Genomic DNA, 27,160 nt, shown 5'->3' with positions numbered 1-27,160 from the left:
ATAGGCCCAGCGGGCCACGTCGACGACCGGAATCGAGGTTTTTTAAGGTTAGTGTGTCGAAGGGCACGCGAACAAAACAATACCGTCGAGAGCTGATGGGTTGCGCGTCGAAAACGGTTGGAAACACGGTGCTGAACCGGAGCGCAGCATGTCACATCCGAACCCTATGGCGGAAAAAAACAATCTAAGGATGGAATGAATGCCTATGCACATCCAAAGGAGGAGTCACCTATCTCGTGACTACAAAGACTTCTTTCAGGACAACAACAAAGTGCAAACATCCGAGCCCAACACCAGATGGCGATCTATGCACAAGTATGTATTCTGCAGCTCATATGTCTCGAACCATAGTTACAGGTACATAACTTATCTTGTGTTATGTTGAGATTCCCTGGAAGGCGTTCTGCTCTTAGTGAAACTCCATTCTGGATAGCCCACTTCAAGATGCACTGAGCTTCAAGCGACAATAGAGGAGACCTTGTGCCCCCCTGCTTGTTGACATAATGCATCGCTGTTGTACTGTCTATCCTGATGAGAACTGATGAGTTCCATATCCTTGGCAGGAACGATAGCAGGGCTAAAAGAACTGCTCTTAGTTCCAGAAAATGGATGTGAAGAAGGAGATTATGTTGCTGCCAACGGCCAGGGATTTTAAGGTATTGCAGGAACGCTTCCCATCTTTCTAGGGAAGCATCCATGGTTATTATTCACAGAGCTGGTAATGCCAGAAAAGATAGACCTTTTGAAATGTTTTTCTGCTGGGTCCACCAAGAGAAGGCCTAAACCATAACCGGAATTACTTTGATGATATCCTGGAAAGAACCAGCTACTTTATGCAATTTTAAGTCTAGCTGTTCTTGAAGGGGACGCCTCCTCAGGCAGCAGAAGGGAATGAGGGGGATGCAAAATTACACTGACCCTAGGAGCGACTTGTAAAAGGCGAACTGAAAGTGACTTTTTCCTGAGAAAGAGTTGAGCCATAGATATCAGTTTGGTTTGTCTTTCTAGCAATGGAAAGGCTTTGTTCAGAGTTATGTCCAAAATAGCTCACAGAAAGGTGATGCTTTTGGATGGTTGTAGGTTTGATTTCTCCTTGTTTAAGGTAAGGTCTAGACTTTCGAACAGATTTGGGCAAGCTGCCGTAGACACCAGGCCTGCCGAAATGGACAGTGCTTGTATCAGCCAATCATCCAATTAAGGAAACACCTGGTGATGTTGCTTTCTAAGGAAAGATGCAACTGGCGCCAGACACTTTGTAAATATCATTGGCGCCGATCTTAGGCCGAATGGCAGGACCTTGAATTGGTAGGGACTCTTGACTACAGTGAAGCAAAGATACTTCCCGTGCGATGGATGAATGGGAACATGCAAGTAAGTGTCCTGTAGGTCTAGAGTGGCCATGAAATCTCCTGAATTTAGAAGAAGCAGTATGTCTTGCAAGGAGACCATATGGAAGGACTGTTTCTTGAGGTAGGTGTTGAGAGTTCACGAGTCTAGGATAGGCCGCCACTTTCTGAAACCCTTCGGTACCAAAAAGAAACAGTTGTACCATTATCCTCTCTGGGATGCCTGAACTGGTTCTATTGCCTCTTTATGGAGCAGCAACTGGGCTTCTAGGCGCAGGTAGTGTAGATGCCGACAGCGAGGTGGAGTGGATGGTGGTATTTGAATAAACTCTAATGTATGGCCAAACTGAATAATGTTGAGCACCCATTGATCCGTTGTTATATTTCGCCAGTTCTGGATATATTAAGAGACACTTCCCCCAAAGGGCACCTGAGCATAGGAAGGAAAAAGAGGAAGAGCCTGAAAGTTGTCATTGGCAACATGGGAAATCGTTCCTCTGTCACCCTGCTCTTCCTCTGGGTGCGCATCTGGAATAAGTCATAGATTGAGATTGCCACTGAGTGTATTGGAGGGATATCTCTACTGTTGGTATCCACCTCTTCCTCGTAACCCCTGTAGGAAGCTGGCTCTGTATATGTTTATTTTTTTGTTTTGTAGAGCGCCTTATTCCCCCCGAAGGGGTATCTCTGCGCTGCAGACCTGCAACAAGAGGCTGACAGAAGACTAAAATTGGAACAGAGCAGTTTTGAGTAGCCGTCTAAATTGAAGATGGTAAGGGCATTGCTAATCGGAGGGAAAAAGGCAGCCGGGTTGAGGAGGACTGCACTGCCTAGTAAAGTTACGTAGGTTCTGGATATTGCCCACTTCAAATGACCAGCTGCCAATTGACCACCAAGTGAAACATGCATTATAGGCATATGAGAGCAATATATATTCAAAGTAAATCACCAAGGAAGTGTATAGGAAAAACAATAAGTTGACGTTGCTGTTTGTAGCCTTAATGTGTCTTTAACACAAATGTGCTTGATTACAGAGGTGAACAGCCAATGCGTTCCGCCTAAACACGGGCGTCTTCAGGGCAATTTTGAGGTGCTGTAGTCTCGCCAACGGAGCTTTAGTAAGTCAGCGATGAGAGCACGTCTGTCTGGACGTAGAGAATGAGGAGAAGACCTCTAATGAAGAGGGCTATCTATTGGTCCAGGTGGGTGAAATCCCAGGTCACTGCCTCTGTCGTGTATGGCCGTGTCAGATGCAAGATGTATTTATGATTAGAATATCGTACGATCCGGAGCGAAGGTCCCTGGTAGGAGTATACCGATTAAGTTTCTTAGCAAGATAAGTGGGACCCTTGCCATACACAGCCTTGTGGACGAGGCAGCAGATATTAAAATTTAAGTCGCTTGCGCACCAGGAGCCAGTGAAGCTGTTGGAGAAGGGGAAGGGAAGCTGTTTTAGGTAGAGCATTTGAGATAAAGCGCAACGGCGTTTTAATTCTACCTGTAATTTGCACAGCGAGGACTCATTAGCTGAGACCCGGAGAGCGTTACAGTAATCTAATCGACTTAATACCACTGCCTGAATGAGATTATTCCGTGTGGATACTGGTAGAAAAGGGAAGACGTAACAGAACGAGTACATGGAAACAGGAACCAGACGTGAAGGCCACATGTTCCTTCATAGTCAGTGCCTGGTCTAGGTGTATGCCAAGATTCCTAACTGTCTTGGGTACAGGGGTATCACCGAGCTCCACCGGCAACCAATCAGGTGCGTCTCCAAAGAGCATGATCTCAGTCTTCCCTGTGTTAAGTTGGAGGGAATTGCTCCTCATCCAATTGAAGATGACTACAATACCTGTGGAGAAAGTGGACTGGGCTGCAGGTCTAGATTTATTGAAAGAAAAAAGAAGCTGAGTATCATCAGCATAAGAAATTGGAATGATATACTATACCAAAATGAGGTATAGGGTGGACTGAGTCCAGTGGAACCCCAAAGGTAGGTAGAGGTAAAAGTAGATAGCACCTTACTCTCTATTTGTGGTAGTGTGGACGAGCAGTAAAGCTTTATCAGAGTGTATGTTAAGCATTTATTGTATACACTCAATCAGTAAATGATGTCAACACACTCAAAGACTGAACTCAGACCAATTTGATTTGTATAAAAATATTATTAAGTTGCATTTATTTCCTAGAACCAAGCAAGGTTGGCACAGGTAAGTGTACTTGATAATTTTCAAGGCAGGTTGAACAATACAAGCAGCTGAATGAAAATAAGTGTTACAGGTTTGTAAATGCTATCAAAACAGTGGAAATTACTATTCGATTACTTTGAATCCCTTTGCAGATTACTTTCTGGATTACTTTTTTTACTCAGTGGTATACACCTAGATATCACACAGGGACATTTCATAGAGAAAAGCTAAGTAAGCAATTATTAGTTCTTTGCTGTTTTTCAAAGTTCGACACAAAACCAACTCGAAACTTAAAACAGTTTAAGGCAAAACAGTCAATGTATTCCTATGGAGAGAAATGAAGTTATACGTTAACAGGTAAGTACTTTGTTGTGGGAGTTGGTATTCTGGGGTTAGAACCAGGGTTTCCCCAGGGTCAAGGACGCACTCTCAAAACACCCTCAGCGCCACTAAGATGGCCAGGTGCAGAGTGCTGAGGCCCAATGTTATCCAATGGGGGTTAGGGGGCCTCTGGTTGGTGGCTGCTCACCAGCAGGCTGCAAGGTTATGGGAGCAAAGCGCCTGGGGTTTAGCTCAGGGCAAAGGGGGATCCGTTTTAACACCCAAAGTACACCCAAAGCGTTGAAGGGGCAGCTGAGTGCAGGGTGCTGGTTTGGTGTCAGGTGCCCTGTTGATTTCATTTGGTATTCTCCAGTTTAGACAAAAAACAAAGGCTCGGGGACGAAGATCTTCTGGAAGTGACCACCGGTTGGAGAGGTAAGTTGAGATGCCTGGGGCTGCTGGGACATAGTCGGTTAGGCCACGCAAGGCCCTGGGACTTCGGGTGCAGGGGTATCTTAAGTCATCAGGTTCTCCTTACCAGCTCCGGTGGGGTCAGGGGGATCCTCCAGAAAAAGGCTGCAGGCTTCGGGGGGAGATTCGAGGCAGGTCAGAATCACCAAATCTCAATCAAGGATCACTGGGAAGGCCTCCTCGTGGTGTTGGGCCCCTCAAACTCGGGCAGTGGGCGTCGAGTGCAGAGTGGTGCAGACTTGCGAATCTAGCCAGAGTCTGTGGGTGAGCATATCCAGTGCTCATGATAGTCTTTTCTGTGGAAGGCAGGGCAGGTCCTCTGTGTTCTTGAGGTCGCAGGCTGCAGGACACACCGAGATTTCACTACAGCAGGTTCGAGGTGGGGATAGGCCGGTAGGGCTGGGGCCAAGTCAGTGGGCGCCCTCCTCTTTTTAGCTTTAGCACAGCTTTTTCGGTCCTTCTTTTCTTCTTAGTTGGTTCTTGTCTGAGGAGGCAAGGTTCAGAGGTGCCCCTAAATACTAGATTTACATGTGTAACAGGTAGGTAAAGGTTTGAACAATGGGTTCCTTCCTTGGGATGGGTACACCCCCTATTATGCCACCCACCAGTGGGAGGGGGCATATGCCTTGCTCTGGTAGGCTGGGTCCGCCCATCTGCAAGAAGGCAGGGACTGAGCGGTGCTTCACCTCTCCTCCCTCACCTGAGGATTGGGGTTGGCAAAGGTGGGCACACCTCCCTTCCTCACTTGGATTTCCCCACCGATTCTCCCGCCCGAAGTGGGGGGCCAGTTGCTGGAGGCAGCAAAAGGCCAGGGGAAGCTCACAAAGGCAGCAAACCTTTGAAGCTTCCCCTCCGTGGACTCTGCCCATCCTGGGGGGGGGGGGCGTGGAGCACAGAAACATGTCTGGTGGTGGCAGCTGGTGAGCAGCCACTCAGCCTGGACACTAGTGTTAGGTTGTTTGTCAGGGGCCATCTCTAAGATGCCCTATGAGTGCATTTTTCTTTAAACTCCACAATGGCAGCAGTATGGGTTTAATGTGCTGAGAAGCTTAATACCAAACTTCCCAGTTTTCAGTAAAGCCATTACGGTGCTGTGGAGTGCGTAGTGACAAACTACCAGTACCAAATACTCTTAATGGCATTACTGCTCTTACAATGTCTAAGAATTGGCTTAGACACTGTATGGTTACAGGGCACATGCACCTGTACCCTCACCACTGGTATAGTGCACCCAGCTGGATGGGTGGCTGACCTATGCCAGGGCAGTGGGTTGTAGGCATGGCACACAGGGATGTGTGCCATGCTGACTTCACTTCATTCCGCACCAAAATACAGATCCTGCAAAGGCAGTTTATGGGTGTAAAGGTGCAGTGCCTCTAAGGGAGCCACAATAAGTGCCCAGCCCTTGGAGGCCTTCCTTGGCCACAATGCCCTTGGTACCTGTGGTATCATTTACAAGGGACTGACCTGTGGCCAAAGAGTGCCAATTGGGTTTTATTTTCAATGCAGTTTAGGGAAAGAACACAGGCCCCAAGTACCTGTTTGGCAGGAACCCAGGGCACACTTAGTCAAAGCACATCAGTAGTTTAGCAAAATGTGGGGGCAACCATGTAAAAAGAGGGCATTTTCTTACAACCCCTCGAAAAGGTACCTAACGGTACTGGAGCGTCACCAACAACTGTCGTTTGTGTCTTCCTTTATATCCTGGAGTGCCTGAACCATATATTTCCCAAAAAGGGCTACTCCGTCAAAGGGCAGATCCAATATCTTATTCTGGAACTCAGGCCGAAAAGATGACGCTCTGAGCCAACCTTGTCGGCGTAAGACTGCAGCTCCTGCCAGAGACTGAAAAGCGTTCCTAGCGATATCAATCGTGCGGTCTATAACCTCTGAGGTGGCCCTCTTGGAAGATCTTCTGGGCGTCTGATTTACTCCCATTAGGAAATTAGTCGATGTAAAGGGCAGGTCGCACCACATCTGGCAATTGTAGCAACCTAAGATCGCTAGAGCATTGGCTGCCCTGACCATCAGTCCTGACATCGAAGAGAATCGATTGCCTGCATTGTCAAGGCGTCTGCCTTCCTTGTCGGGAGCTGTTGTGACCGGAGCAGCCGGGTTCTTGGACTTCCTTTGGGCTGCCTGGGAGATTACAGAATCTGGCTGTGGGTAACTCACCAGGCAGGACAGACTACACTCTGGGGCCTTATACTTCTTTTTCACCTTCACTGATGGCATTTCCTAGGCATAAAAAGGGCACTCATAGGTCATATCTTGTTGGACAGAAGGACCAAAGAAGGAATCCCCTGCTGCACCAAGGGAAGTGTGGCTAGCAAATGAAAGGACTCTGCCTGCTGTGTCCTGCTCGCGCAGAGGCCACTCCTGAGCCAAGCAAAAGACTCCAAAAGTCAATCGGCTGACCTCCTCTTCGTAAACAGAGCAAGAACAGCTTAAGCATTCTGGGGCGAGTTGGTAGCACATATTTTCAGCCCACTTCTCCTCGCCTCCGGGCTGTCCAAGGGACCAGGAACCAATGCTCAAAAGTAGCCCGAGTCTGCTGGACCCAGGAGAGCGATGATCCCACATGTTTGGCCGGGACAGGGAGGCTGAACTTGGCAAGGGCATGTTGTGTCCTGGGGAATAGTGTGGGTCCTACACTGGATGGTGATCGACAAAGGAGGAAGTGGCGGTGGAGAAGGAAAGAGAAGAAACAATTCCGGAGCCAATCACTAGATGAGTCATAGATTTACTGCATGTAAATCCATAAAAGGTTTTATACTCAAAACTTGACGTTACACATTTTTAGACACAGGACGATTAAGTAGTTTGCCCAGATACACTACACTGTAGGCAGCCCCCTCCTCCGTAGCCAAGATTGGAGGGGATACAAAACCAGTGTCTGGCAAAGTGTCCAGTCCACTGGCATCCCCAAGCTCACATGTCCAGTCCTGTGGAGACTGGCACTCCTGTGCCAGAGGGTCAGAGACCCCTCCCAATCTCCCTCGTCACCCATCACCTGAAATTCAGGTTCAAAGGATGGGGTCGGCTATTGGAAATAAAAGTCTCCATACGACGTCGAGAGAAGTGTCACCCTAGTGGCCGGCGTTGGAGAGGTCGACTGGCGACGACCCGGATTCGGAAGCGGATCCAGTGGGGGCCTGCGGCGCCGGGACCGAAGTCGCCGGTAGCGCCATGAGGTACCGCTCGATTTCCTCTGGCGTCGCATCGTGCCAAGGGACCGAAAGGTGTGGGGCAGGTTGCGACGCCCACGACTCAGTCGGATCCGCGTGGGTGGTGTCACCCGAACCCCTGGCTGCGTCGCTCGAGCGTCGGGGTGGGTCTGAAGAGCTATGACGCCTTTACGACCTCTCATGCCTCTTACCTGAGGACCGTGATCCCGAAGCCCGATGCCGACTCTCGGAGCTACAAGGGCTCCGACCCCGAGACCGGTCCCTCTACCTCCTGTGGGACTGGGACCTTGAATGGCGCGGGGCCCACTGCCGGAGCTCAAGTCGCTTGCGGGACCGCTCCCGCCTAGCCTTAAACGTCAGGGCCCGGCAGTCGGAGCAGGTTCGGTTGTCGTGGTCGAGGCCTAGAAACTGAAGACATCGGCGATGGGGGTCGGTAACAGACATCAGTCGGCTGCACTTGGAGCAGGGTCTGAACCCAGGCATCCCTACCGGCACCGTAGGAGTCGAACGACTCGATAAAAACAGATCAAAAGATCAAAAAAGTGACTACGGGGTAGAGCTGCCAGAAACCGGTCCCCGGGAGCTTGTTTCCTTCCCAGTGTAAGAATTGGCTTTTGTAGTTTGGTTTGCCCTGTTCCCATCATGCACTGGGACAGGAACAGACTAATTTGCATACAGCCAGGTTCTGAAACTGGGATGGTGCAGTGAGCTAAAAAACGGTGTTGGATCTAGCCCTGATCTCTTGACTGGGTGAGAGCTTTCTGTTTAATTCAGAGACTCTGTCCCTCACCACCCCTTGTTGTAAATATTTTTGTCCACCCTAAGCGTGGAAGGGTATTCTCAGATGTGAGACCCTTGCTCATTGCACCATCAGGATTCAAGCAAACCGGGCCGAAGACGGCTGTAATGCCAGAAACCGGTCCCCGGGAGCTTGTTTCCTTCCCAGTGTAAGAATTGGCTTTTGTAGTTTGGTTTGCCCTGTTCCCATCATGCACTGGGACAGGAACAGACTAATTTGCATACAGCCAGGTTCTGAAACTGGGATGGTGCAGTGAGCTAAAAAACGGTGTTGGATCTAGCCCTGATCTCTTGACTGGGTGAGAGCTTTCTGTTTAATTCAGAGACTCTGTCCCTCACCACCCCTTGTTGTAAATATTTTTGTCCACCCTAAGCGTGGAAGGGTATTCTCAGATGTGAGACCCTTGCTCATTGCACCATCAGGATTCAAGCAAACCGGGCCGAAGACGGCTGTAATGCCAGAAACCGGTCCCCGGGAGCTTGTTTCCTTCCCAGTGTAAGAATTGGCTTTTGTAGTTTGGTTTGCCCTGTTCCCATCATGCACTGGGACAGGAACAGACTAATTTGCATACAGCCAGGTTCTGAAACTGGGATGGTGCAGTGAGCTAAAAAACGGTGTTGGATCTAGCCCTGATCTCTTGACTGGGTGAGAGCTTTCTGTTTAATTCAGAGACTCTGTCCCTCACCACCCCTTGTTGTAAATATTTTTGTCCACCCTAAGCGTGGAAGGGTATTCTCAGATGTGAGACCCTTGCTCATTGCACCATCAGGATTCAAGCAAACTGGGCCGAAGACGGCTGTAATGCCAGAAACCGGTCCCCGGGAGCTTGTTTCCTTCCCAGTGTAAGAATTGGCTTTTGTAGTTTGGTTTGCCCTGTTCCCATCATGCACTGGGACAGGAACAGACTAATTTGCATACAGCCAGGTTCTGAAACTGGGATGGTGCAGTGAGCTAAAAAACGGTGTTGGATCTAGCCCTGATCTCTTGACTGGGTGAGAGCTTTCTGTTTAATTCAGAGACTCTGTCCCTCACCACCCCTTGTTGTAAATATTTTTGTCCACCCTAAGCGTGGAAGGGTATTCTCAGATGTGAGACCCTTGCTCATTGCACTATCAGGATTCAAGCAAACCGGGCCGAAGACGGCTGTAATGCCAGAAACCGGTCCCCGGGAGCTTGTTTCCTTCCCAGTGTAAGAATTGGCTTTTGTAGTTTGGTTTGCCCTGTTCCCATCATGCACTGGGACAGGAACAGACTAATTTGCATACAGCCAGGTTCTGAAACTGGGATGGTGCAGTGAGCTAAAAAACGGTGTTGGATCTAGCCCTGATCTCTTGACTGGGTGAGAGCTTTCTGTTTAATTCAGAGACTCTGTCCCTCACCACCCCTTGTTGTAAATATTTTTGTCCACCCTAAGCGTGGAAGGGTATTCTCAGATGTGAGACCCTTGCTCATTGCACCATCAGGATTCAAGCAAACCGGGCCGAAGACGGCTGTAATGCCAGAAACCGGTCCCCGGGAGCTTGTTTCCTTCCCAGTGTAAGAATTGGCTTTTGTAGTTTGGTTTGCCCTGTTCCCATCATGCACTGGGACAGGAACAGACTAATTTGCATACAGCCAGGTTCTGAAACTGGGATGGTGCAGTGAGCTAAAAAACGGTGTTGGATCTAGCCCTGATCTCTTGACTGGGTGAGAGCTTTCTGTTTAATTCAGAGACTCTGTCCCTCACCACCCCTTGTTGTAAATATTTTTGTCCACCCTAAGCGTGGAAGGGTATTCTCAGATGTGAGACCCTTGCTCATTGCACCATCAGGATTCAAGCAAACCGGGCCAAAGACGGCTGTAATGCCAGAAACCGGTCCCCGGGAGCTTGTTTCCTTCCCAGTGTAAGAATTGGCTTTTGTAGTTTGGTTTGCCCTGTTCCCATCATGCACTGGGACAGGAACAGACTAATTTGCATACAGCCAGGTTCTGAAACTGGGATGGTGCAGTGAGCTCAAAAACGGTGTTGGATCTAGCCCTGATCTCTTGACTGGGTGAGAGCTTTCTGTTTAATTCAGAGACTCTGTCCCTCACCACCCCTTGTTGTAAATATTTTTGTCCACCCTAAGCGTGGAAGGGTATTCTCAGATGTGAGACCCTTGCTCATTGCACCATCAGGATTCAAGCAAACCGGGCCGAAGACGGCTGTAATGCCAGAAACCGGTCCCCGGGAGCTTGTTTCCTTCCCAGTGTAAGAATTGGCTTTTGTAGTTTGGTTTGCCCTGTTCCCATCATGCACTGGGACAGGAACAGACTAATTTGCATACAGCCAGGTTCTGAAACTGGGATGGTGCAGTGAGCTAAAAAACGGTGTTGGATCTAGCCCTGATCTCTTGACTGGGTGAGAGCTTTCTGTTTAATTCAGAGACTCTGTCCCTCACCACCCCTTGTTGTAAATATTTTTGTCCACCCTAAGCGTGGAAGGGTATTCTCAGATGTGAGACCCTTGCTCATTGCACCATCAGGATTCAAGCAAACCGGGCCGAAGACGGCTGTAATGCCAGAAACCGGTCCCCGGGAGCTTGTTTCCTTCCCAGTGTAAGAATTGGCTTTTGTAGTTTGGTTTGCCCTGTTCCCATCATGCACTGGGACAGGAACAGACTAATTTGCATACAGCCAGGTTCTGAAACTGGGATGGTGCAGTGAGCTAAAAAACGGTGTTGGATCTAGCCCTGATCTCTTGACTGGGTGAGAGCTTTCTGTATAATTCAGAGACTCTGTCCCTCACCACCCCTTGTTGTAAATATTTTTGCCCTGACCATCAGTCCTGACATCGAAGAGAATCGATTGCCTGCATTGTCAAGGCGTCTGCCTTCCTTGTCGGGAGCTGTTGTGACCGGAGCAGCCGGGTTCTTGGACTTCCTTTGGGCTGCCTGGGAGATTACAGAATCTGGCTGTGGGTAACTCACCAGGCAGGACAGACTACCCTCTGGGGCCTTATACTTCTTTTTCACCTTCACTGATGGCATTTCCTGGGCATAAAAAGGGCACTCATAGGTCATATCTTGTTGGACAGAAGGACCAAAGAAGGAATCCCCTGCTGCACCAAGGGAAGTGTGGCTAGCAAATGAAAGGACTCTGCCTGCTGTGTCCTGCTCGCGCAGAGGCCACTCCTGAGCCAAGCAAAAGACTCCAAAAGTCAATCGGCTGACCTCCTCTTCGTAAACAGAGCAAGAACAGCTTAAGCATTCTGGGGCGAGTTGGTAGCACATATTTTCAGCCCACTACTCCTCGCCTCCGGGCTGTCCAAGGGACCAGGAACCAATGCTCAAAAGTAGCCCCGAGTCTGCTGGACCCAGGAGAGCGATGATCCCACATGTTTGGCCGGGACAGGGAGGCTGAACTTGGCAAGGGCATGTTGTGTCCTGGGGAATAGTGTGGGTCCTACACTGGATGGTGATCGACAAAGGAGGAAGTGGCGGTGGAGAAGGAAAGAGAAGAAACAATTCCGGAGCCAATCACTAGATGAGTCATAGATTTACTGCATGTAAATCCATAAAAGGTTTTATACTCAAAACTTGACGTTACACATTTTTAGACACAGGACGATTAAGTAGTTTGCCCAGATACACTACACTGTAGGCAGCCCCCTCCTCCGTAGCCAAGATTGGAGGGGAGACAAAACCAGTGTCTGGCAAAGTGTCCAGTCCACTGGCATCCCCAAGCTCACATGTCCAGTCCTGTGGAGACTGGCACTCCTGTGCCAGAGGGTCAGAGACCCCTCCCAATCTCCCTCGTCACCCATCACCTGAAATTCAGGTTCAAAGGATGGGGTCGGCTATTGGAAATAAAAGTCTCCATACGACGTCGAGAGAAGTGTCACCCTAGTGGCCTGCGTTGGAGAGGTCGACTGGCGACGACCCGGATTCGGAAGCGGATCCAGTGGGGGCCTGCGGCGCCGGGACCGAAGTCGCCGGTAGCGCCATGAGGTACCGCTCGATTTCCTCTGGCGTCGCATCGTGCCAAGGGACCGAAAGGTGTGGGGCAGGTTGCGACGCCCACGACTCAGTCGGATCCGCGTGGGTGGTGTCACCCGAACCCCTGGCTGCGTCGCTCGAGCGTCGGGGTGGGTCTGAAGAGCTATGACGCCTTTACGACCTCTCATGCCTCTTACCTGAGGACCGTGATCCCGAAGCCCGATGCCGACTCTCGGAGCTACAAGGGCTCCGACCCCGAGACCGGTCCCTCTACCTCCTGTGGGACTGGGACCTTGAATGGCGCGGGGCCCACTGCCGGAGCTCAAGTCGCTTGCGGGACCGCTCCCGCCTAGCCTTAAACGTCAGGGCCCGGCAGTCGGAGCAGGTTCAGTTGTCGTGGTCGAGGCCTAGAAACTGAAGACATCGGCGATGGGGGTCGGTAACAGACATCAGTCGGCTGCACTTGGAGCAGGGTCTGAACCCAGGCATCCCTACCGGCACCGTAGGAGTCGAACGACTCGATAAAAAACAGATCAAAAGATCAAAAAAGTGACTACGGGGTAGAGCTTCGCCGGATCTGCGCTAGCTGGCGCGAAAAAAAAAAAGAACTGGCGTCAGCGCGCGAGGGCGGCGTCTAAGTACTCCGGCAATGTCATTCCGGCGCTAACGATGCAAACGGCTGACACGGAGCCGCGGACGGCGCCTACCGACGCGCAGGGGTATTGCTACGCAAAAGTTTCCAGATCCAGTCTGACGCCTGGGGATATTCTAAGGTAAGGAATCTATCACTAACGTGTCTCTTTCAGATATGATATTTCACAGCACTTGTGTTCAGCTGCAGCGTGCCCAGCACCAGTCCCAGCTAACCTCCCCATTCCACTTGACTGAGGTGTATGGATGATCATGACTAAACTGAGAAAGGTCAATCAAGCATTAGGATGCCTGACCAAAGGATTTGGGACTCGTGGAGGGAGTACTATATTTAAGCAGACTCAATTTATTTGTCAGATTCTAATGCATGATGTATTCTATATGAATTTACAATGCTGTCATTATCAAGGACTCAAATATAATTTAGTAACTATGTCAAGCATTTCACTTTGATGGATATACAAAAAGCAGTGAAGTTCTTTAGGCAAAAATAACTTACAACATCCTTGCTCATCTGAGCCATCGCTGCAGTCTGAGTTGTGATCACACTTTTTGTGTTTCCCAACACACTGTCCACTGGTACATCGAAACTGATCAGATGAACAAATCACTGCAAAAAAGGAGAGGGAGCGAGAGCAGGAATCATCAAATGCAATGACAATCTTTTTACTGTTAAGATCTGCTGTATTACGACTGGTCAATCAACTAGTTGCAAATTCTTTCACATGCATAATCATTACAAACTAACAAGGTTGTTTGGAGGTATTCGACTATTATATATTATGAAAATAAAAGAACAGTTTGGCTTAGTTAAAATCATCCAAGTACAAAGACTGGATATGGAGCACAAAATCAGAATTAAAACTTTGTGAAAAGGTGTACACACCTTTGTAAACGGAAGACTCTTCTGACTCCTACAATAACAGATAGTTGTTCCAAGAGCAAGGAGAGAAATGTGATGCCAGTAAGTGAGATACATTTGAAACAGATTCAAGTTCAGACTCTGAGCTGGTGACAGCATAGTTAAGGAAACTGGTGAGGTTTGGGCTGAGTGGAGGATACTTTAAGCCTCCTCATCAAGTCTTACTCTCCTGCTAAGCAAATTGTACATCCGCTGTAGAATGCTTGTTTGAAGCGAGTTTTATGTTTAGTGTTCAGGGGCAAAAATCCGTTTCAGATTATAGGCTTTTCAACATGTACTGAAATGCTGAGGAGGAATTAAATCCAATGAATCACTGACAGCAGACAGAAAGGAACAGCATGGCCAGTAACGTGAATATTGTTTATCAGAAGAATGTTTATTTGAAGTTGAAAAATAGCCATCAAACAAAACATTCATGATTTTTTTTTCATTTTTAGCACTGGCCAAAGACCTTTCCAGTAAACGAGCTGAATAGGTTACGGTTTTGTCTTCACCATTAGAATATAATGCTTAGTTAACTCTCCCAAACACCTGTTTCTAAAAACCGCTGCTTTTCAAGACACCATCAAAAGAGTATTGTAAGTGCAGTTATATAGAGCTTTATATAAAAAAAAATCCAAACTTTCTTCATTCACATTTTTCAGATAGTACGGCATATACAAATGTAGAAATGAAAATGCAGTGTAGTAATATCCCTCAAAAAGGGGGGATAATCCAGAATGAGTATCATTTCCCCACCGAGACAGGAGTTTGGGAGGAGGGAATGGGAAGCAATGCACAATCGCACAAATTTGACCTCTCATACATTTGTAGAAGACTGTCTAGGCATAGGGCCTGGTGGAGATGGGTGTTGGTGAAGAGGGTGCCCAAGGGTCTTCTAAACGGTTCTCAGTCTTCCAAAGCTCCCAGCCAGTGCACATAAATCCTATTCACTTCATTCACCCAAGTAAACAAAGTAATTTGGCTGCTGCCGGAGGGTGCATGTCACGTCATCCACTTGCACACCCCAGTGGAGAAGTGTGGCTCAAGTGGTTGGAGCGGCAGACCCTGATGCAGAGGTCTGGCCCGGACCAGGGTTTAATTCCCCGCCTCGGTGGGTCTTGGGCTCAAAATTTCCCCGGACCTGACAATTCTCGCCTCGGTGCCTATTCCAATCATGGAGTCCCACTCTGTAACTCTGGGCAATAGCTTACTTAAACTCCACAACGGCCCCTCGAAGTGGGATGCCTGGCTTTCACCTTGGGGATGCCCAGTAATGGGTTATCTCGCAGGGGAATACCAGGACGGGTTCCCTAAGCAAGCGCTGGGACGCTTTCGGGCAGCCATGCACTCTATAAAACAAATTTCATTTCATTTCATTTCCCAGTTCTGCCCTCAGGTGTATGGCTAATGGCTCCATGGAGAGCCCCAAAAGGAGTGGGGATAATGGGCATCCCTGCCTATTCAGTCTCTAGCTATCGAATGTGTCGGACACAATCTGTCAGGTGTGCACCCTCTTTCTGGGCGCTTGATCTAGAAGGCAGACCCATGTAAAAAAGCCTGAACCCATATCCATCCGCTCCGTTTCAGCATCTCCCATAGATATTCCCAAGAAAAGTATCAAACGTCTTCTCAATATCGAAGGCAACCAGTGCTGCCTTCACCACCTTGTCCCGGGTCTCGTGCATCACATATGAGAGCTTCCTCAGGTTGTGGGTGCCTCTTCCTGGCATAAATACGCACTGATCCCGGTGTACCAGGTATGTGACCACATGGCTGAAATACATTGCCAGTACTTTCGCAAGGAGCATGACATCCATGTTCAGCATGGACAGCAGCTGAATGAACAGGGGTCCGCGGGGTCTCCCTCATTTGGGTTGGTAAACCACAATTGGATCAGGCCTATTAAAAGGTCTCAGTCGGGGCGGGAAGTGGAGTATGCTTGAAAATACACAATAGGAGTCAGGCAACTAATGCGGACTAGGTCCCGAAGACCCTCTTGCTGTTCCTCCAGTTGTATGTCTTCGTCTAGCCCCTCCGACTGATCCTGCGCTAGGCAGGGAGCTCTCCACCAGATTTAAGAAATCTGCCACTACATGTTTCCCCACTGGCTGCTGGCTTCAGGTATACTCCCACCAGTTGGTCTCGCAGCAGGAAACTGATTGCTGCCTCTTCCACTGCTATTTCACCCTCTGGTCGATTTAGAGAGAATGGACGGCGAGGACCTCTGATGTTTGTGCAACCAGGCCAGCATGCGTCCCGACCTGTCCCCCTCCCTGTGCAGCAGTTTTCTTTAATCCCGCTGCACTTGACAATTGTAGTAAAGCGCCCTTTTGAAATGGCCATCCCACTTTTTGCATGATATTTCAGCCAATTTTGACTGAAGTGCACTGGGTTCCTGCTAACCAGGTCCACAATGCCAGTGCTCTTTCCCTTACCCAATTGGCAAGACCGTTAGCAGCCCAAAGTCCCTAGTAAATTGCACCCCTGGTACCCAGGTCCCTAAAGACTGCATAAAGTATTATGTCACCCCAAGGGACTCACCACCAAACTCATGCGAACTGCCATTGCAAGCTCTGAGAATTGGTGCAGACAAATGTGAAAACATGACATGGCACGCAACCTGTGTGCCATACCAACAGACACTTCATGCAATATATGGTCCCCCCTATCAGGCCTTATAGCCCTAAGACTGGTTGCATTATATTACAAGTGAGGACATATTTGGAGGAGCAGATATGCCTTGATGTGCTGTCTAGCTTATTTGCTAGATAGTACAAGTGAACAGGGAAGTCATCTTAAGTATATGGACTGGGCACTGGTCATTAGGAGTTTCCCAGCTACATGATGTCTTCACTGAAACCTATGGTGTTTGGCATCAAACATCTTGCCTTAATAAATCCCTACTGATGCCAGTAGTGGATTTATTAAAACATGCACCAGAGTGCACATTAAAGATGCCCCCTAAAAACCTACCAAGATCTTAGCGTGCTGGTTAACTGGTATCGTCCAGCCTGCCACCTGGTGTTCACATCTCCTCCAGCAGGATGGCTTGTGAATGTGCATTCCAAGGCTGGGGACTTCAAAGCCTCTTCCACCTGTGATTTGCGACCTTGGCCTTAGCAGACCTGTGAGATGCCACCCCCTGCCCTGAGGCCCATTGGCACCAGGATAGGATAGGTAAGATTTTACTTACCATGTAAGCATCTATTTATGGCATGTAGAGCTCTAGATTCACATGCTTTGCATACTCCTGCCATCTAGTGCTGGATCCGGATGTTTGCAAGTTGTTTTTCTTCGAAGAAGTCTTTTCCAGTCACGAGGTAAGGTGACTCCTCCTTTTGGTGATATTGCGCATGGGCATCGACTCCATTGTAAAGATTGTTTTCCCGCAAGAGGGTGAGAATGGAGTAAGTAAGTGAAAATAGAGTTGTCCACACGTATATAATGTAAATTATAAGAACTGTAAAAACTACAGGTGCTGTGGGAGGGCGCATGTGAATCTACAGCTCTACATGCCTAGAACAGATGCTTAGAGGTTAAGTAGCATAATCCTTTCGAGGCATGTGTGCTGTAGATATGCTTGCCTGTCCATAGTCTATGTAGCAGTATTATCCCAATGCGGTGGCTAAACGGTAGGTGTTTTAGTTGTTTGAAAAAGTGTCTTTAACACTGATTGTCCTTCATTAGCTTGTTGGCGTGCTAACACAGCCACACAATAACGTTTAGGAAAGGTGTATGGTGTGGACCATGTTCTTGCTATACAAATGTCAACTATGGGAATGTTACCAAGAAAGGCCATAGGTGCTCCTATTTTTTTAGTGGAATGCGCTCTAGGAGGTATAACGTTCTTTTAGCTTTAGTATAGCAAGTTTGAATGCATTTAACAATCCCTTTAGAAATACCCGATTTAGAGATAGGACTGCCTTTGTGATGTGTAGCAAATGCAAGAAGCAGTTGCTTTGTCTTACGGAAATTCTTTGTTCTTTTAATATAGTTTAATAACGCTCTCTTGACATCCAGTGTGTCAAGAGCTCTTTCTGCTACTGAATCGAGTTGAGGAAGGAGCACAGGTAACTCAACTGATTGGTTAATCCGAAAAGCAGAAATTACTTTTGGAAGGAATTTTGAGTTATTGTGAAGAACTACTTTTAGGGTAAATGCCTGTGCTCACCAATTCTCCTTAATGAAGTAATAGCAATGAAGAAGGCAACCTTCCGTGAAAGAAACTGAAATGGACAATTGTGTAATGGCTCTAAAGGTTGAACCAGGAGTCTTGTAAGCACAATGTTCAGATTACAAACTGGCACAGGAGTGTAGGAAGATGGATTTCTGGGGCCACCACACGCAAAAACAAGCAGGTTGTCCTGAAGGCTTCTGTATGGCTTTGCAAGGCATTATGGTGCGCTTTCACACTTGGCATACATATTGTAGCAGCGGCTCTCCTGCTGCTCTGGGGAGAACAGTGCTGCCTCGTAGGTGGCCCCTCGCCGGGTCTCCACTTCTTTGGGGGCCCAGTCCCTACCGGGCAGCCTGCATCCAGATGAGTTTGGAGAGCAGCTCAGGGAGCCAAACCCTGCTCTTGCTGGCTCCTCAACCGGCCAGAATCCTCGCGTGCTGCCGAAGGAGCTAGCTCTTCATTCTGGTCTGCCCGTTCCTGTGGTCAGACACATGATGCAGCCGGTCGGGTGGGGCCTCGAGAGTGTGTGGCGGCACTTCCCCCTCTTTCCTGCTGTGGAGGAATGCAGAGGCACTCTCACCTAACACCGGGGCCCGGAGTTCGAGAACCCAGGCCCCCAGGGAATTCTTCACGGGGAGCTAAACGGCACTCCCCGACTTCTCCCTTCACCGGGGCCCCGAGTTGGTGGTCCTGGGACCCAGGAGGCTCTTCACGGGGAGCGCAACTGCGTTCCCAGACTTATTTCTTCGCGGGGGCACGACGGCGCTACCAGACTTCTGTGGGGCCCGGAGTTAGGGGTCCTGGGCCCTTTGCACCATTTTCAGGGGGGGCGCAAAGGCACTCCCCTACCTCAGTTTTCCTTGGGGGCCAGGGTAGGCTCCTGGCATCCCCTGGGGCAATTTCACAGGGAGCGCGACGGCGCTCCGCGACTTCTTCTGGGGGCAGCCCCCGGGACCACATCCAAAACCAGCGGCAGAGCCCCACGTGCTTAGTCGTCGGTCTGATTAGAGGGCAACGGTCGCCTACTTTCTGGGGGGCATATCTCAGCCCCCAGGAGACACGATTTTCACAATTTTGGCCTCTTCTTGCTCCTGGTGGCCAGCCCTAGCCACCTGGAGCACGTTTTACCACCCATCTCGCCTCCAAGAGGATGACTCTTCAAGGAGCTGTCTTCACTAGCTCCCTGTGATAGCCTTTCTGGCTCTCCTTCTGGGCCTCTCTTCTTGCGCAGAGGCCCAGGCTTCTCCTCATTGGCCCTGGACTCCCTCAAAGGCGCAGACCAGAGTCCTAGGACAGTCAGGGGGTTCCTCCCGCCAACTGCCCATGGCGCCAGGCTCCAGCACCAGTCTTCCTCAGCAAGACCACACCCCAGAGAGCTCTTCCTGTGCTGGAGGGGGCTGGCAGGAATGCACTTCTGCCCTACCCTGCAGCGACATGACCTCTCTGCCCCTGCTCCCTCTTTCTTGCACAGGCCTCTGGGATACTTCAAAATGGGGACGTCCAGGGGACTCATGCCACATGGTAAAAGCCCCCTTCCCCCCTTGCTGACTTCATGGTCTGGGCCCAGAGCAGTCCTGGTGCCTTGCACCTGGTGACAGCTGCTAATGGAGAACCTGCAGCTTCACCCCCATATCTCCCTCCTGGAGAGAGTACCTTTGCTATTGGAATGCTTGCAGTGAAGGGCTAGGCCTCTGATGCTGCAGCTTGTGGAGGAAGGTAATTAAACCAGCCTGGCAGGGTCACACCTGTTCAGGCTCTGGTTATGAGCAGAGTCAGAGGAATATGGCATTTCTGGATGACCCATAAACAGTACAGATATGGCTTTGGACACAGCAGAATACTTATTTTTACACATCTTACAGTGTACTAAGGGGCGTGTCTGGAATTTGTAGGCCCTATGTGAGAAAGTGCCATTTTCTTGCATGGTATGCCCCCATGTTTTGCTGAATTGCTGATGTACTTTGAGTGTGCCCTGGGCTCTTGCCAATATGGTGCCCAGGGCCTGTGTTCCTTCCCTAAAACTGTATTGAAACCTAAACCCAATTGGCATCTCTGGCCACATGTGAGCCCCTGGTAAACTGTATCCTAGGTACCCAGGGCACTGTGACCAGAGAAGGCCCCTAAGGGCTGCAGCACTTATTGTGCCACCCTTAGAGGCCCTGTACCCTGACACCCACACACTGCCTTGGTAGGCTAAGTGTCTTGGTGCAGAACAAACCAAAGAGTCGATATGGCACACATCCCTGTGTGCCATGCCCACAACACACTGCCCTGACATACCTCAGTCACCCCTCTAGCTGGTTGCCCTTTACCAGTGGTGTGGGTACCCGGGCATGAGCCCTGTACCCCTACAGTACCCAGGTCCATTCCTGGGCACTGTAAGTGCAGTGCTGCCATTAAGAGCATATGGTGCTGGGAGGTCATCACGAACTCCACAGCACCATGATGGCTACACGAAGACTGAAGTTTGGTATCAAACTCCTCAGCACATTAAACCTACACTGATGCCAGTGTGGGATTTAATGTAAGTTGCACGACAGAGGGCAACTTAAGTGTTGCCCCCTGAAACTAACCAACAACCCGCATCCTGACTGAGAGGCTACCTAGGCTGCCACCCAGCAGACATGTTGCTGGACCCCTGGGTAGAGAGCCATACGCCCTCATGGGCCTGCAACAATACACATCCTGGGGAGAGGTGCTAGACCTCCGCCCCCAGGATGGGCAGAGGAAGATTTAAAGGCATGCCACCTTTGTGAGCTTCTCCAGGCCACATGCTGAACTCAGCAACTGGGCCCCACCGGTTCTGGCCCCCACTCTGGCAGGAAGACGGGCGGGAAAACATAAGTGAGGAAAGTGGGTGTGCCAGCCTCTGCCAACCCCACCCTTCAGGTGGGGGAGGCGAGGTGAAGCACAACTCTGGGCTCTCGCCATCTTGAGGATGGGGAGCTCTACCCAATCCGAGACAGGCTCCTGCCCCCCTCCCACTGGAGAGTAGAAGGACAGGGGGTGTACTCCCCCCAGGTAAGGGACCCATAGGTCCCTGACCTTCCCCTACCTGTAACGACCCTAAATTTAGTATTTAGGGGCACCCTGAACCTTCCTTCCTCAGATCCAGATTCCAAAACTACAAAGAAGAACAAGACGACCTGCCGTGCAGCTGCTAACAAGAGAACGACACCAACTGACTTAGCCAAAGCCCTACGGGCCTGTCGACCCCAAACCTGCTCCTGCTAAATCCCAGCGTCTCCTGTCGTCAGCAACCTCGAAAATCCCGGAGGACCTGACTGACTTGCTCATCCAAAGACTGGGACTCCTACGAGCAGTGGTTCTGCTCAAACAGCAACAACCCCTGGTGCTAGCCAGGAACTGCGAATCCAGCACACTCTTCCTGGCCTGTGCCTGAGTGAACAAAGACCACGAAGACGTCCCACTTGCGACTGTGACTCAGAATCCAGCACCAAAGAAACTCCTCGACGCTCCTGGCGATGCCTGCAGCCTCACAACAAGGGACCCTTCCAACCACGACCAGCTGAGGGTAAGATTTCCCGGCACCAAAATACACCCCTGCACCCAGCGCCTCAAGGCCCCCTGTGCCCAACGCCTGGGTGGCTACCTAACCTACAGCTTCCTAACTTACCTCTTGAAGTAGTGGTCGCACCTGAAGAATCTCCGTCCCCGAGCTTGCAGCCTTTGTTCGTATGGTAGCTTTTCCATTGAAAACCATTGGGCGCCCGACGGGCCAAAAGCAATCTACACCCAGCCGCCCGAGTCCCACTGGAAGTGCACCATCTGTTCTATTTTACTTCCCCACTTGCCCTGTGTAAGTGACCAGGAGCTCAGCTCCCACAACCGCGTGGCCTGCCTGCTAGCAGCCACCAACCAAAGGCCCCCACCTGCCGTAGGCTAACATGGGGCCTACTCTCTCTGCACCCGGCTGCCCCTGTGCTGCTGAGGCTGTAACAACTGTACCTACCTGAACCTGGGAGACCCAAGAGTCTTTCCCCAAAACCTTAACTCTGCCAGTCGAGAGTTTACCTGAAAGCCGATAACCTACATTTTCTCCATAGGTTAACATTGACTGGTTTTCACTTGAAAATTCTTCGAGTGTCGAGTTTTGAAACTTTAAAATATTCACTAAAAATCATCCGATCAACGAAAACGAAATTACTCACCTTTTACCAGGGGTGATTCAGTGGGGGGGGGGAGATCCCAGGGCTGGATCTTTGTGCCCAGCACTGACCCTATAAAAGTAATTACAACTGTGATTTTCCGATAACCTGATTTTCTCCCATAGGATAACATAGCCTGGTTTTTGCCAGAAATCCTTTCAAAGTGTCAATGTTTGAAACCTACAAATATTCCTTAAAAATCGCCTCTTTTACAAAAACGATTTCTTTCAACTGTTTACATGAAATGCACCAGGGATGAATCCAGAATCCATCCCTGAGTAAGAAAAACCTACGCAAAGTAATTGATATTGCATTTACTTAAAATTCCCATTGAGCCCAATGTTATAATTGTATTCATCTTGTGTTGCATATTGCAACAACGGTATCTATTGCATTGAAAAGTCTATTGCTATTTGAAAGTATTCAACTATAGAATCTCATTCTGAGAAAGTATTTTATACCTACTTGTGGTTCTAAAATAAAACAACCATATATTTTTATATACAAAACAATTGGCCTAGAGTTCAGTTCTGGAGTGTGTGAGACCATTTGCTGACTGAGTGTGTACAACAAGTGCTTTACACTGTCCTCTGATACTGCCTTACTGCTCGACCAAGCTACCACTTTAGAGAGTAGGGTTATATCGAACTTTAACCTCTCCCAAACCTCTGGAGACTGTGGACTCTGTGCACACTGTACCTTACTTTGGTGCAGTATATATATAGTCACTTTCTTACACCCTAGGAAAGTGAAACTACCCCATGGGGTCTGTCTTCATAAGAGAGTAATGGAGTGTTCCTACAGTGAAACAGTAAAGCACACCGACTTTCCCTCACATGTGTCTCCCCACATTATAAAGCATATTTCATGCCACCACCCAACTCTGCATAATTCCTGCTACACCATTCTATCTGTACCTGCTCCTGGGCTGCGCATGACCGGAAACTCCCCCGCTCAGCCCTTACACAAGTGCACATGTGTCTACATGCAACCCGTCGGGTGCCCTTTACCCTGGCTTCAGCACAGCAGCCTTCTCTCACAAGGCGGACACTGGTGAACTCCACATGCAGTCTATTCCATCATGAATTCACTATGGGTAAGTCTCAGCTGATGAGGCTCTCCCACAGTAAAAGCTAAAAGATTAGGTGCTCAAAAAGCAAAAATCCAGGCGGCTCAGATGGTCAGAACCACGTTCTAACAGTAAGGATTCGCATCTACCAACATCGAAGCTGTAACCGTTGAAAGTTTCCAGGTGCCCCGCTCGTAGATCACTTCTCTCTAAAGGGACACACAGAGGACGATATTCGCTGGCAAGTCATCAATGTGGGCAAACCACCACCCAGAGGAGCAGACATTCAACAATCCTAAATAAGGAGGAACTGAAATGGATTCTTCTGCCCAAGAGCCTATACACAGGCATTAACCGAACGGAGGACTTGACCACCCTTATCTAGCCCCGAAAGAAAAGTGCAGAATTGTTTCTGTACTAGTGCCTTCTGTCCATATAGACTAAATGCTGCCCATTATGCCTTCATAATATGTACTCTTATACTGACACCATGAGCACAAAGGAAGCCAAATCCTGGAACCACTATTGGCTCAGCCAATAAGAACTCATCTCAAGCCCACTCACCACTCCGCATGATTTACAAGTGCTATCAATCATTTATCCCCTCTTTATAATCATTAATTGTTCCAGATTTAATTTCCACAGTATTACCACCTTAACAATTGGATATTGTTAAGTAATATGTGCCAATCAGTTGATCCTCATACAGTGTGTACCTCGTTCAGAAAAACGTTTCATTGATATAGCATTAATTTAGGTTTAGCGTCTATCTCAACCATAACCATGGTATATCTTCATGTAATATCTGTCCATCTGTTTTTTTTTTGCACAGTGCATGACTAATGTTATAATGTTCATTGATGATTACCGAGTCTTCCGTTTGTCAAAATATGTATATAACATTCCATTCTGGCATAAATTTCCAAATACGTCTCTATGAAGGCTGTTGTACAGTAATTACAAGTGGTTCCTTTTGTCTTTCCTTCTTTTTTTCTATACACAATCTGGCCATCAATACATTTGCCGTTCAAACAGACACTGCGTCATCTCGTTTTATCGTAAATCTCACCACACCCTTTCCCCCTTTAAACCTTCTCACGCACTTCCATCCCTTTTGGTATCTGCGCTAATACGCTGCAACTACCTCTACTGCCCAAGCTTGGGAGGAGGGGAAGGTAACGTTTGTGCCTGTCCAGCTGTCCTTCCGTGAAACAATTAAAATCCCCAGCTCATATCATGAGCATTCTGACATAGGGCAGGAGATCGGCCTCCATTGATTCAAAATATTCACTGTAATTGCTGGTTGGTGCGTATACATTAAGGAGACGGATCTCCCTACCATCCAGAACATGGTGCAGGAGCACATAGCACTCCACAACATCTGCGATGTGTCCACACATCTGAAACTTGACCCCACTTTGGCATAACAGGAGTATGTTGAGGAATAAAACTGCCCTCTTCACTTGTGCATATTTTGGGCTTCACTGTCTAATAAGTGTGTTTCGTGTAGTAGTCCGTTGTGGGCTTTCACCCAAGATAGGAGTGTGCTCCATACCATTTAACAAATGAATTCAATCCCCTTACATTCTACATGAGGAATCTTATGCATTCTCCCATCTAGGGCTACTGTAAGTTACGTTAGTACCATCTCCCCACAGCCCACCCAGACAAGTCAATACCACTTCCGCTGCATGCAAGTAAACTTGAACCTGCACCTACCTCCCCTCCCTCGCCCCGCCCCCCCCAGGTAAACACCTTGAAACCGAACTAGTATCTGCCCAGCAACGTGTAGGAATAACTAACCAGTGCTATATCAGTGTTTGTTGGGATCCACCCTGTGCCCCACTAGTAGTACGAGTAGTCCAGGGGATGGAGGATGACCAGGCTACCCAGAAGGCGGACTGGTGTGCAGTCAAGCTCCTGATACATCCTTATAGGCCCTGCCAACTCTTACCTGCACCAATCAATCACAAGTAAACCAGGTAAAAAGGAAAGGAAAGGAATAAAAAGAGGGGAGGGGTTGAGGAGCCAATCGTGCCTAAGGCCCAGTCAGTGATGCAGCCCTAGGGTGCCATGCTCCACCCTGTTTATGGCACATCACAAGGCGTATTTCAATGTTTGGCAGAGTTCAAATACACCCCCCCACACCCCCAACATGGGTGCGGAGGAGCAGTCTACAATAACAGTACCATATAGTTTCTTACCTGTCGGTGTAGTTTTGCAGCTTGAAGCCTTTCTGGATTCACTATGCTGTGCATTAGTCCGCCATCTAGTGGTTGGGTCCAGAATTGTCTTTTCTCTTTTTTTTCTTCTTTTCATGGCCCAGGTGGGCGTCGACATCCCACCATTTGGTGTCCTTCGGGACCACGGCATGCTTCTTGCGGAAGCTCCTACCTTTGGTAACTATCTTCGGATTCTTTCTCCGTGTATTTATTGTTTTTCCTCTAATTTCTTAATTCTTGTCCTTTTTTTTTTTTATATCCCCTTCCTCCTTTCTCATCTTTCTGGCGGAGGAGGGTAGCTTCGCTAGTGAATCCAGAAAGTCTTCAAGCTGCAAAACTACACCGACAGGTAAGAAACTATATGTTTTGCAACGTGAATATTTCTGGATTCACTATGCTGTGCATAGACTTTGTAGCGGTTTGTCCTTATTGTGGTGGCTGGGTGGAAGATGAGCACTGGTTACTGAAAATGTGCTGTAAGACTTAGTCCCACTTGCGCTTCCTTGTTCATTTGAATGTCCACACAGTAGTGCTTTGTGAACGTGTGCACTGAAAACCATGTTGCAGCTTAGCAAATGTCTTGAATTGGTGTGTTACCTAGAAACGCAATTGTTGCTCCTTTCTTCCTCATTGAGTGAGCATGAGCTACTCCTAACTGTTGCCTAGCTTGTTTGTGGCATAGTTGTATGGTTTGTGCAATCCATCATGAAATGGTATTCTTGGTAACAGGCAGTTTCAAGAAACTGCTTGCGAAGGAAACAAAGAGCTGCTTTGTCTTACTGCACTCCTTTGTTCTTTCTATGTAGTGCATCACTGCCCTTCTGGCGTCCAGTGTATGCAGCGCTCTCTCTATGCTTGTGGTTGGTATTTTGGAAAAAAATAGGTTATTTGAATTGTTTGGCTGATGTGGAACCGGGACACCACCTTTGGCATGAAGTGAGGGTCTGGTCTCATTACAATCCTATCATTTTGTATCTGCAGGTATGGTTCTTGAAGTGTTAGCGCCTGCAACTCACTTACTCTGCGTAGTGATGTGATAGCTACTAAGAAGGCCGTCTTTAGTGTGAGCATGTGCAGTTTAACCATGTGCATGGGCTCGAATGGTGCCTTCATCAATTGTGTCAGTACTACGCTGAGGTTCCATGCTGGTGCTGACATTCTGTTTGGAGGTGCGATCCTCTTCGCCCCTTCCAGAAATCTCTTAACGAGCTAGGAGGTGAAGCGCTTTCCAGTTTCTCCTCTAGTATAAGCCACAATCGCCCCAAAGTGTACCCTTAGGGATTTGTAGCTTAGCTTGCTTTGCAGCAGATGCGTTAAGTATTTTAGCACTGTTGATTCCCTTGTGATTTTTCTTTGCAAATTTTCCCTAATGCACCATTCTGAGAATCTCTTCCACTTTGCTACGTAGCATTTCCTTGTGGTAGGCCTTCTTGCCTCCTTGAGCACTGCCATTGTGCTCGCTGGTAGCTTGAGGTGTGGAAACTCTAGGTCTTCAATAGCCAAGCCGCCAGGCTGAGGCTCTCTGGCTCTGGGTGTAGCACCCTTCCGTTCTGCATTGGTCCCTTCTGTTTGGGAATTTGTGCGCTGGTGCCTGCGCCATCTCCACAACTTGCGAGAACCATGACTGTCTGGCCCACTGAGGTGCTATCAGTATTAGAGTCATGTTACTGATCCTGCATTTGCTGAGTACCCTGTGTA

General features: G+C 48.8%; 1 protein-coding gene across 1 annotated transcript in view; it reads right to left on the bottom strand.

The window, feature by feature from the left end:
- Window positions 1–27,160, bottom strand: part of LRP6 (LDL receptor related protein 6) — a 1,045,411-nt gene that overhangs the window by 160,246 nt on the left and 858,005 nt on the right. The window contains exon 19 of the mRNA XM_086952928.1: window positions 13,421–13,531. Within this exon, the coding sequence (XP_086809054.1) occupies window positions 13,421–13,531 (111 nt within the window). The remainder of the gene's footprint in view (window positions 1–13,420; window positions 13,532–27,160) is intronic.

Source organism: Lissotriton vulgaris, chromosome 1_2 (genome assembly GCF_964263255.1).
Source record: "Lissotriton vulgaris chromosome 1_2, aLisVul1.2, whole genome shotgun sequence".
In the NCBI taxonomy this organism is placed as follows: domain Eukaryota; kingdom Metazoa; phylum Chordata; class Amphibia; order Caudata; family Salamandridae; genus Lissotriton; species Lissotriton vulgaris.
Note: the sequence above shows the minus strand (reverse complement) of the source record. Positions and strands in the feature narration are given on the sequence as shown.